The 12,488-nt window shown below is 40.8% G+C and overlaps 1 protein-coding gene across 1 annotated transcript; it reads left to right on the top strand.

Moving 5' to 3' along the window:
• Positions 1-1,453: 1,453 nt before the first annotated feature.
• LOC123725616 (uncharacterized) lies at positions 1,454-12,141 on the top strand. The gene is made up of 2 exons (XM_082958710.1): positions 1,454-1,966; positions 10,425-12,141. The coding sequence occupies exons 1-2, from the start codon at positions 1,693-1,695 to the stop codon at positions 11,555-11,557; spliced, it is 1,407 nt and encodes a 468-aa protein (XP_082814836.1). The 5' UTR covers positions 1,454-1,692; the 3' UTR covers positions 11,558-12,141.
• Positions 12,142-12,488: the final 347 nt, after the last annotated feature.

The raw sequence follows: 12,488 nt of genomic DNA, 5'->3' as shown, positions 1-12,488 counted from the left end.
CAAGGCCCTTCTCCTCCGATTTCTCAGTTTGGCCAGGCGGCCAGCTCTAGTAAGAATCTTAGTGGTTCCAAACTTCTCCCATTAAAGAATGATGGAGGCCACTGTGTTCTTGGGGACCTTCAATGCTGCAGACATTTTTTGGTACCTTTCCCCAGATCTGTGCCTCAACACAATCCTGTCTCAAAGCTCTATGGACAATTCCTTTGACCTTATGGCTTTGTTTTTGCTCTGACATGCACTGTAAACTGTGGGACCTTATATAGACAGGTGTGTGCCTTTCCAAATCATGTCTAATCAATTGAATTTACCTGAAGTGGACTCCAGTCAAGTTGTAGAAACATCTCAAGGATCATCAATGGAATCAGGATGCATCTAAGCTCAGTTTCGAGTCTCATAGCAAAGGGTCTGAATACTTAAGTAAATACATTTGCAAAAATGTCTAAAAACCTGTTTTTGGTTTGTCATTATGGGGTATTGTGTGTAGATTGATGAGGGTGGAAAATTATTCAATTTTAGAATAAGGCTATAACGTAACAAAATGTGGAAATAGTGAAGGGGTCTGAATTCTTAACTAATGCACCGTATACCACTGACAGAGTTTTCTACCTCTGGCAGAATTTTCTACCGCTCGCAGAGTTTTCTACCATTGTCAGTTTTGTACAAAGTCATGTGATACGTGGTACAGAAAAGTCCAATCTTAGGAGAGTACATGGGAAGCACGATACCGTGTGTCTGCAGGTGTCTATCTGGTCAAAACCACTGATACAGGTGCCCCTCCACCCTCTGGTGGGATGGATCATGTCTACAGAGAAACCTAGGTTCAAATATTTAGATTTGTGTGTATTGGGTATATGTTGTGAAATTGTTAGATATTACTTGTTAGATATTACTGCACTGTTGGAGCTAGAACCACAAGCATTTCGCTATACCCGCAATAACATCTGCTAAACACGTGTATGTGACCAATAAAATTTGATTCAATTTTGATTTGAAATAAACGTCCTATTTATCAAAGGTGCTTTTGGTTGGGGTCAAAATGACTCCAAAGGATTTTAATTTGTTACAAGTCCATATTGATACAGAAACACTAAACCATGATTTAGATTTATTAACAACAAGTTGATTGACAAAGTCATGATAAATTGGAAGAATTGAATAAACCACATTTTGGCTATGATAAAAGATATGCCTCTGGGGTCAAAATGATCCATGTCAGAAGTATGGTTCAACGCAAATATGTAGTGGGTGTAAAGTTTGTTTTAAATTCTCACTCATTAAACACGAATCAATCAACACATGCTTCTCTTTGAACAACAGAATATAATATTAACCTTTAATGAAATACATTTAAAATACAATTTTGGTTCCCCACTCCAGTAAGCAGATGGCGATGTGCGTCTTTTATGTTCAGGCGATGCTGCCAGTGTGACGTATAATCTAGTGGGCGGGACGCTCCTTCAACAACAACAGCTAGTCAGACACCTCCGTAGCTTTCTAGCAAACATAGCTACAACATTCACGCTCTTTACACTGTTTGGTGTATATTAGTCGCTGTGTATTAAACACACTTCTGTCGTATGTACTTGTTGGCCCATTTAATTATATATTTACGTTGTTTGTCAACTAGCTGGTTTGCTAAATTAGCTTAGAACTAAGCTTGTCGCTAATGCTAGCTAGCTAACATCCCCGACCATGAGTTCACTAAGCTACTCTCCTCCTGCTAAAGAAGAGGTCTGCTGGACGGAGAAAGAAACTCTCGTGAAAGAGGAGGAAGAAGAGGAGGCTGTTACAATACAAAAACAAGTAGAGGGTGAGGCTGTTACCGTGAAAGAAGAGGAAGACGCGTTCAGAGTGAAAGAGGAGGAGGATTTCGTTTTTGGAGTGAAAGATGAGGAGGGGGAGATGACTGTCACATTGAAAGAGGAGAAGGAGGAAGAACAGGAGGGTGCAGATCTGTTTAACACCAGTAAGTACCGTCTCTGCAGAACCAATATGCAGTAAAGGGGGTTCTACACTTTAATGTTCTGTAGGAATGGCTGAAGCTACACTAACGTGTAGAACAGTAAGAGTGTAGAGTTAACAATTGATCAAATTCATCCAATGACAATGTCTGACATACTGTAGTCCTCAATATCTCCTTTTAGCTTCGCCCAAGATGTTCTCTTAAAGGGGCAATCAGCAGTTGTTACATCCATTTTGGGACTTATACATTAATGATATGTACCCATTGTTTCTTGAAGAATTCTAAATGCCTCATGAGCTTAGTTCAACTGTCGTACCCCATCAGAATCCAGAATGTGAAAATTGAAATTTTAAATATAACCTTTTTTTTTTACTCCAATGTTTGTCAGTAAATATGAACAAACACCGTATATCTTCAAAACATGGTTAAAACTATAATGTTGATATCATGGATGGTTGCATTTCTCCAGCCACATCCCTCAGCTTTTTACCGAAACTGGCGGGGAGTACTCTTTGTTTTTGTTTCTACTGCTTGTTGCTGCTTTAAACAACTTCTTCAGGATCTGTGTCCCGTCCACAGGACGGCTGAGCTAACTTATGCTGATGCAATTAGCGGTTGTAAGGTTGTAAGTAACAAGAACAATTTCCAGAACATAGACATATATGATATTGGCAGAAAGCTTAAATTCTTGTTAATCTGCACTGTCCAATTTACAGTAGCTATTACAGTGAAAGAATACCATGCTATTGTTTGAGGAGAGTGCACAGTTTTGAAAATGAAAAGTTATTAATAAACAAATTAGGTACATTTGGGCAGTCTTGATAGACAATTTTAAGCAGAAATGCAATGGCTCATTGGATAAGTCTAAAACTTTGCACATAGACTGCTGCCATCTAGTGGACAAAATCTAAATTGCTCATGGCCTCGAATAATGCACTGTTGCCTTTCTCTTGCATTTCAAAGATGATGGTACAAAAAAATACAAAATAACCTTTTTTTATTTTCTTTGTTATCTTTTACCAGATCTAATGTGTTATATTCTCCTACATTCCTTTCACATTTCCACAAACTTCAAAGTGTTTCCTTTCAAATGGTACCAAGAATATGCATATCCTTGCTTCAGGGCCTGAGCTACAGGCAGTTAGATTTGGCAATGTCATTTTAGGTGAAAATTGAAGGGAAAAAAAGAGGCGGATCCTTAAGAGGGTTTACCGTTACTCATCAAGGTCCAAGGACTGTATGTTATTTTCAGAGGTAGACTGGCTCTGGCAGCTAAAATACCGTAATTTCCGGACTATTGAGCGCACCTGAAAATAAGCCGCACCCACTGAATTAAAAAAAATATATTATTTTGAACATAAATAAGCCGCACATGTCTATAAGCCGCAGGTGCCTACCGGTACATTGAAACAAATTAACTTTACACAGGCTTTAACGAAACACGGCTTGTAACAAAAATAAATAGGCTTTAACGAAACACGGCCTACCAAGAAAGTCATTGGTCACTATCTTCCTCCTCCTGTGCCCTGAAACCACTGAAGTCATCTCCTTCGGTGTCAGAGTTGAATAGCCTCAATTGCTTCATCCGATATTGGATCGTTTTCATTGTCGCTCTCGTCACTGTTTGACCTTAACCCGTTCGGCAATTTCATTGGTCTAATGAAAGCTTAAAAAAAACTGAGCACGTCACAGAATGTGTTTTTTTGTAGAAAAAAAAATTGAAAGCGGGAAAAATCCAAAATATTAACCGCGTCACTGTTTAAGCCGCGAGGTTCAAAGCGTGGGAAAAAAGTTGCGGCTTATAGTCCGTAATTTACGGTAGTCAAATATTCCATCTAAATGTGAATTGATTCTCAGTTGCGATACATTTCTAGAAACATAAATCGCTCTACTTTCATATCACATCAAAATAATTTCACATAATACTTTCATATCACATCAAAATAATTTCAAATACTATCACATGAAAATAATTTCAATTTCTTTCACATCAAAATAATTTCACATTGTACTTTTATATCACATCAATAATTTCACATAATACCTTCATATCACATCACGATACTTTCAAACAATACTTGCATATCACATCAAGGTAATTTCAGATACTTTCATATCACATCAAAATCATTTCACATAATACTTGCATATCACATCCAAATAGGTAACCAGTAGCAACGCCCCATACTGTCCTAGATGGCAGTAGTGCCTTGCGGTCGAACCAAATGAGTTTCTCATCATCTCTCCTCCTTCCTTCAGGCTTCTTTGTCTTCTTTGGACTTTATATGGTGGTTGGCAACCAACTTTAAGGTGCATTACCACCACCAACTGGACTGGAGTGTGGACCTCAGCTCATCTTTCAATCACCCACGTGGGTATATGCTCCTAAAAAACAATGAGGAGATGGGAGAGGCCGGACTTGCAGCGCTTCGAGAGTCACAAATAGAAGCAAGTTCTATTTTAGCACCTGGCTACGCAGAAGCTCGTTGACGCGCGCAAGCAGTGTGGGTGCAATGATTGATTAACATGTATGTGTACATTTATTTTGCAATGCTCGCGCACGTGACGCGAGCACTGTGGTCAGCAGGTTAGTGGTAGAAAGTGCTCACCCCCTGGACTTTGTGTGGTTCTCATAGTTTCCTAATCACAAACAATGAGTTATTCTTCGGATTGCTTGTCCTGGCTAAAGCAATGAGTGAGATGGGTAAAAATGTGACCTAGACGATGAAGGTTAAGACAGATTCGGGTAAGCAACCATGCCCAAGTGAATAAAGAGATTCTCACATTTGTTGTCTTGTATGTCTCAGCTAGGTGCATGATTAGGCTGCCCTCACTCGAATCAGTTCATGTATGAGACTAGGGGACGTCTGGCACTGTTTCCCTGCTAGTCCACCCTCAAGTTCTCTTGACAATCGTGTCGTTTATTTATGAGGCTTAGTGTTTCTGATAGTGACTTCCTCTCCTTGGTGCCCGTACCTCGGCTAAGTCTGAGTTGCGGGACACGGAGATGGATTGGGTCTTTGGTCAGATCAAACGTATTGTCTGCCTGAGTGTGGTGTGTATGGTGCCTGCCCACGCTCAACCTAGCCTTGGGGCTGGGCGGAAAACCGTATTTTACTATATACCAGTATTGATGCACGGACCAGTTTGAGTTTTTATTTTGCCTTCTATAAGGGTATTTCAATGTTTGGTTTGTTAAATGTGATTCATTTAATGTCCGTTTTCATAGTTTAGTCCTGCATGTCACTAACCACACCAAGCCCTGCCCCCTGTCACTCAAGGAGAGAGCAGTTACTCAGTCATGAGCCCTTTCTTGCTGTTCACTCTGCTTGGTCAGATGATGTAACAATGTTGGAGACATACTGCTCTCCACAAGCGTTCTATACACTATTAGTTTGTCTATCTTACTGTCTGCAAACTACTCTCTGCTAGTTTGTCTTTTCTTAGCAAGGTGTTGCTAAAATAATGTGTTATCCGCTAATGCTAATCACTAGCTAATACTGCCTGCTACCAGTGCTGGTGTAGAGCTAGATAAGAATGATTGTGCAGGTGTATCTTACCAGAGAGGAATAAGAGAGTATGAATATGTTGGCTGGCTAGCCGGCTACATGACGTAAGAAAACATGTAAAATCGAATTAGTGTCACCTGGAAACACTGACCAACACTTTGGTTCCTACCATGTCTTCTTCTCTGAGTTTACCCGGCTACATGGTCCAAACACTTAAAAGACACCCTCGTCCACTTACACGCTGCTCAAACCGGATGTGTCGTGTGTGCGAACGTTGCAAAATCAATTTACACGTACATGTTATTCAATCATTGCACCCACACTGCTTGCGCGCGCCAACTAGCGTCTGCGTTGCCAGGCGCTAAAATACACAGCCAGGTCTCTGACCTCCTCCCTATAGGCTGTCTTGTCGGTGGTCAGGCCTACCACTGTTGTGTCATCGGCAAACTTAATGATGGTGTTGTAGTCGTGCCTGGCCGTGCAGTCATGAGTGAACAGGGAGTACAGGAGGGGACTGAGCACGCACCCCTGAGGGTGCCCTGTGTTGAGGATCCGCGTGGTGGATGTGTTGTTACCTACCCTTACCACCTGGGGGCATCCCGTCAAGAGGTCCAGGATCATGTTGCAGAGAGAGGTGTTTAGTCCCAGGGTCCTTAACTTATTGATGAACTTTGAGGGCACTATGGTGTTGAACGCTGAGTTGTAGTCAATGAATAGCATTCTCACATATGTGTACCTTTTGTCCAGATGGGAAAGGGCATTGTGGAGTGCAATAGAGATTGCATCATCAGTGGATCTGTTAGGGTGGTATGCAAAATGGAGTGGGTCTAGGGTTTCTGCGATGATGGTGTTGATGTGAGCCATGTCAGCCTTTCAAAGCACTTCATGGCTACAGACGTGAGTGCTATGGGTCGGTAGTCATTTAGGCAGGTTCCCTTAGTGTTCTTGGGCACAGGGACTATGGTGGTCTGCTTAAAACATGTTGGTATTACAGACTCGGACAGGGAGAGGTTGAAAATGTCAGTGAACACACTTGCCAGTTGGTCAGCGCATGCTTGCAGTACACGTCCTGGTAATCTGTCTGACCCTGCTGATCACACAGTCTTCCGGAACAGCTGGTGCTCTCATGCATGTTTTAGTGTTATTTGCCTCAAAGCGAGCATAGAAGTAGTTTAGCTCATCTGGTAGGCTCGTGTCACTGGCAGCTGTCGGCTGTGCTTCCCTTTGTAGTCTAATGGTTTGCAAGCCCTGCCACATCCGACGAGCGTCAGAGCCGGTGTAGTATGATTCGATCTTAGTCCTGTATTTACGCTTTGCCTGTTTGATGGTTTGTCGGAGGGCATAGCGGGATTTCTTATAAGCTCCCTGGGTTAGAGTCCCACTCCTTGAAAGCGGCAGCTCTAACCTTTAGCTCAGTGCAAATGTTGCCTGTAATCTATGGCTTCTGGTTGGGGTGTGGGGACAACGTCATCGATGCACTTATTGATGAAGCCAGTGACTGATGTGGTGTACTCCTCAATGCCATCGGAAGAATCCCGGAACATTTTCCAGTCTGTGCTAGCAAAACAGTCTTGTAGCTTGACAACTTTTTTATTGATCTAGTCACTGGTGCTTCCTGCTTTAGTTTTCGCTTGGAAGCAGAAATCAGGAGGATAGAATTATGGTCAAATTTGCCAAATGGAGGGTGAGGGAGAGCTTTGTATGCGTCTCTGTGTGTGGAGTGAAGGTGGTCTAGAGCTTTGTGACATGCTGGTAGAAATGAAGAAAAAACGGATTTGAGTTTCCCGGCATTAAAGTCCCCGACTACTAGGAGCGCCGCCTCTAGCTGAGCGTTTTCCTGTTTGCTTATGACCTTATACAGCTCGTTGAGTGCGGTCTTAGTACCAGCATCGGTTTGTGGTGGTAAATAGACAGCTACGAAAAATATAGATGAAAACTCTCTTGGTAGATAGTGTGGTCTACAGCTTATCATGAGGTACTCTATCTCAGACGAGCAAAACCTTGAAACTTCCTTAGATTTTGTGCACCAGCTGTTGTTTACAAATATACATACAGTGGCAAGAAAAAGTATGTGAACCCTTTGGAATTACCTAGATTTCTGCATAAATTGGTCATAAAATTTGATCTTCATCTAAGTCACAACAATAGACAAACACAGTCTGTTTAAACTAATAACACACATACATTTTCATGTCTTAATTAAACACACCGTGTAAACATTCACAGTGCAGGGTGGGAAAAGTATGTGAACCCTTGGATTTAATAACTGTTTGACCCTCCTTTGGCAGCAATAACCTCAACCAAATGTTTTCTGTAGTTGCGGATTAGACCTGCACAAGGAAGAATTTTGGACCATTCCTCTTTACAAAACTGTTTCAGTTCAGCAATATTCTTGGGATGTCTGGTGTGAACCGCACTCTTGAGGTCATGCCACTACATCTCAATCGGGTTGAGGTCAGGACTCTGACTGGGCCACTTCTATTGAAGCCATTCTGTTGTTGATTTACTTCTGTGTTTTGGGTCGTTGTCTTGTTGCATCACTCAACTTCTGTTGAGCTTCAATTGGCGGACAGACAGCCTTATATTCTCCTGCAAAATGTCTTGATAAACTTTTCCATCGACGATCGCAAGCTGTCCAGGTCCTGAGGCAGCAAAGCAGCCCCAAACCATGATGCTCCCTCCACCATACTTTACAGTTGGGATAAGTTTTTAATGTATTTTTTTCTCCACACGTGGTGTGTGTTCCTTGCAAACAACTGAACTGTAGTTTCATATGTCCACATAATATTTTCCCAGTAGCGCTGTGGAAAATCCAGGCGCACTTTTGCAAACTTCAGACGTGCAGCATTTTTTTTTTTGGACAACAGTGGCTTCTTCCGTAGTCTCCTCCTATGAACACCATTCTTGTTTAGTGTTTTACATATCGTAGACTTGTCAACAGAGATGTTAACATGTTCCAGAGATTACTGTAAGTCTTATGCTGCCACTCTAGGATTCTTCTTAACCTCATTGAGCATTCTGCACTTTGCTCTTGCAGTCATCTTCGCAGTATGGCTACTCCTAGGGAGAGTAGCAACAGTGCTGAACTTTCTCTATGTATAGACAATGTGTCTTACTGTGGACTTATGAACATTAAGGACCTGCCTTGTTGATAGGCGAGGCAGGCAGCACTTTATTATTGACTTCTCCCCTTGACAGTTTACAATCCAGGGTTACACCAAACATTTAGTCACCTCAACTTGCTCAATTTCCACATTATTTATTACAAGATTTAGTTGAGGTTTCCGGTTTAGTGAATGATTTGTACAATGCTTTTAGTTTTTATAATATTTAGGACTAACTTATTCCTTGCCACCCATTCTGGAACTAGCTGTAGCTCTTTGTTAAGTGTTGCTGTCATTTCAGTTGCTGTGGTAGCTGACGTGTATAGTGTTGAGTCATCCGCATACATAGACACACTGGCTTTACTCAAAGAGCAAGTGGCCTAAACAGCTACCCTGGGGGATTCCTGCTTCTACCTGGATTATGTTGAGGCTTCCATTAAAGAATACCCTCTGTGTTCTGTTAGACAAGTAACTCTTTATCCACAATATAGCAGGAGGTGTAAAGCCATAACACGTAAGTTTTTCCAGCAGCAGACTATGATCGATAATGTCAAAAGCCGCACTGAAGTCTAACAAAACAGCCCCACAATCTTTTTATCATCAAGTTCTCATCAGTCATTTGTGTAAGTGCTTGTTGAATGTCTGTAATCATGGCCGAGTGTGGCCTGATATCATTGGTCAATTTACAGATATAAATAGAACGTATAAAAAACATAAATGGATAGCATACGGTCATAGATACAATTTGGCTACATAGACCTACAAACATTTACAATGAATAGCAATATTACAATAACGGCTACGTTGAGACCGACGGAAGCAAGGGTCTTTAAATTAAAGATCCAGGCAGCCTCTCGTTTTAACGAGACAATTTTTTGTATTCAGATCTCTGAAATGCTCTCTAACTACGTAACATTTAGTGTCTCCTTATGTTACGCTGGGAAAACAGTTTTCATGGGCACAGAAATTATAAATCATTTCAGTGTTTGCTAAATCCAATGGTTTTAACCGAGAATCACCTTAACTTTATTGACGACACCCAAATGGATACTGTCATTAATGTGGTTCTTCAATAATTACTCATAATTCTTAATACAGTAGCTGTTTAGTTACAGTCACGTGTTCAACTATCATCAGCTGATCCAGGAAATCATTTTCTGAATGCCAGTCAAATGACAAACATCACGACATGCAACAACAACCAAAGTGCTTTTTCAGCCATTACTATGGTAAAGACAATTATGCCGTGCTCCATGTTGGATCAACATCCCAAACAAATTGATGTTATTATCAGCTTGATTTACAGTAGGGTCTCGTTAGTCAGTTTGGACACGAAGATACTTAGCTCATAATGTGTAGACAACTGTTCCTTGGTGGATAGGCTATTGTACAACACACATAGCTATTTTCCTTTATTCAGGACATTTAGAATGACAACACATTACAGAGTAGCCTAGTGGGATTATTCCCAAAATTATCTGGTGATTAGTTTATGAAATTTCATGACAAAGACATTTTAGTTTCGATGTTTCACCTGAAATATTAAAGGATTTATAGTTCTAGGTCTATGATGTTGTTTGGTGAAGTTATGGGTCCTACCGTAGGTCTATGTTATTGTTAGGTGAAGTTATGGGTCCTACAGTAGTTATCACTAATGTGAAAACAAGACAAAAGAAAAGAAAATGACTATTGTTGCTCACTTGACTGTCTTAATTGTCAAGATTTCAGACGTCTTTTGTTGTACAACTTCATGGCTATGCTCTGGGCATCACCTTTTACCTCAAATAAACAGTGGATTTCTGCAGTTGTGGGCATTTAACCATCTGTCTGACTTTGTCGTTCACACAGGAGAGAGACGTGACTATCGTGGATTCTCTTGGGAGCCTCAACTACATCATGATGCTGACGAGGCAGAGAAGATTCTTTCCAGATCAGAACACCTCAAGAAACATCAGCAGAGACCCACAGGGAAGAAGCCCCACTGCTGCTCTGACTGTGGGAAACATTGTAAATGTTCATCAGAACTAAAAATACACCAGCGAGTACACACAGGAGAGAAGCCTTATAGCTGTACTCAATGTGGGAAGAGTTTTACTACGTCTTCCAATCTGACTAAACACCAGAGAAGACACACAGAAGAGAAGCCTTATAGCTGTACTCAATGTGGGAAGAGTTTTGTTACATCTAGCTATCTGACTTTACACCAGAGAACACACACAGGAGAGAACTCTTATAGCTGTGATCAATGTGGGAAGAGTTATGTTACATCTAGCTCTCTGAAGGTACACCAGAGAACACACACAGGAGAGAAACCATATAGCTGTACTCAATGTGGGAAGAGTTTTACTACATCGAGCTCTCAGAAGGCACACAAGAGAACACACACAGGAGAGAAGCCATATAGCTGTAATCAATGTGGGAAAAGTTTTACTCGGTCAAGCTCCCTGATAATGCACCAGAGAACACACACAGGAGAGAAACCATATAGATGTAATGAATGTGGGAAGAGTTTTACTCAGCCAAATGGATTGATATTACACAAGCGGACACACACAGGAGAGAAACCGTGTAGTTGTACTCAATGTGGGAAGAGTTTTATTCAGGCAAGCTGCCTGAAAGTACACCTGAGAACACACACAGGAGAGAAACCTTACCACTGCTCTGATTGCGGAAAGAGTTTTGTTAGATCAAGTGATTTAAAATCACACCGGAGAACACACACAGGAGAGAAATCACCATATAGCTGTACTCAATGTGAGAAGAGTTTTAATCAGTCATGCTCCCTGATATCACACCAGAGAACACACACAGGAGAGAAACCTTTTAGCTGTATTCAATGTGGGAAGAGTTTTACTCAGTCAAGCAGCCTGATAGCACACCAGAGAACACACACAGGAGAGAAATCTCATAACTGTCATCAATGTGACAAGAGATACTCTGTTAAAAGATCTCTGATCAAACATCAGAAAATACATAAATGAAGGAGTTGTTTTAATAATCTCACAGTGTAGAATGTTTTAACATTGTAGTATGAGTATTTTAATGATGTCACAATGTAGAACCTTAAATGTTTGCCCCCTGTTCTATTGATTTCAGCATGATATGGATATTAGCATCACGGAAAAATACAAGCTCTGAATTGAAAGAGTACTATTTATGTGATTTAACAAAAAGTGACTAACAAAAAAAGAGTTGTGTTGCACTTCCCACATTGGCGACCCACTTGAATCAAAATGCAACACTTGAAAATGTAGCGAGCTGTCTACAAAGTTTACTCATTTTCCCCAGATTCTGTGTGGTTTTTGAGCTGTTAGTTTTAACAGGACATGCAATCTCAACTCGCTCCTGTCGCACAATTGATTTCAACATGATATCGATGTGGTGATGACAAATAAGTGTTCCATTCCTTTGTTTAGCGACCCCTTCATTTAAATGCATCACTCCAAAATGTAGCTGACTGTCTTCTGCAGGTTGTCCTCTAACCAGTGAGGTAAAATATAATGACTGAGTCGGGACATTGTAAAGTAATAGCCTATTTTGCTGTATAAAGAGAAAGAGAGCGACAGAGAGAGCTTGTTTCCCTTGAGATGGGTCTGAGTCTCAGAACTGAATTCATGGGGGGAGGGGGGTCACAGAAACATGCGACGGAAAAAGAGCTCTGTGGAACGAGGACATACATTACTCACACTTTTAACGCCCCAGAACTAAAGCTAAAGACAACCAATATATTTCTGAAAAAACTAAAAACGCTCCTTTATACATCTTAAGACTATGGTGATAGAAATATATACATTATAATGATTCCTTTGTTTGGGATGTTTATAGACAATACAGGCGGATCGATCAATCCCGATTGCTTTTATTGTAAGCAAAACATTTTGATAGATTAAATAATTATTCATACATCTAATC

This window comes from Salmo salar, chromosome 12 (genome assembly GCF_965601325.2).
Source record: "Salmo salar chromosome 12, fSalSal1, whole genome shotgun sequence".
NCBI lineage: Eukaryota > Metazoa > Chordata > Actinopteri > Salmoniformes > Salmonidae > Salmo > Salmo salar.
This window is presented reverse-complemented; position numbering and strand designations above follow the sequence as displayed.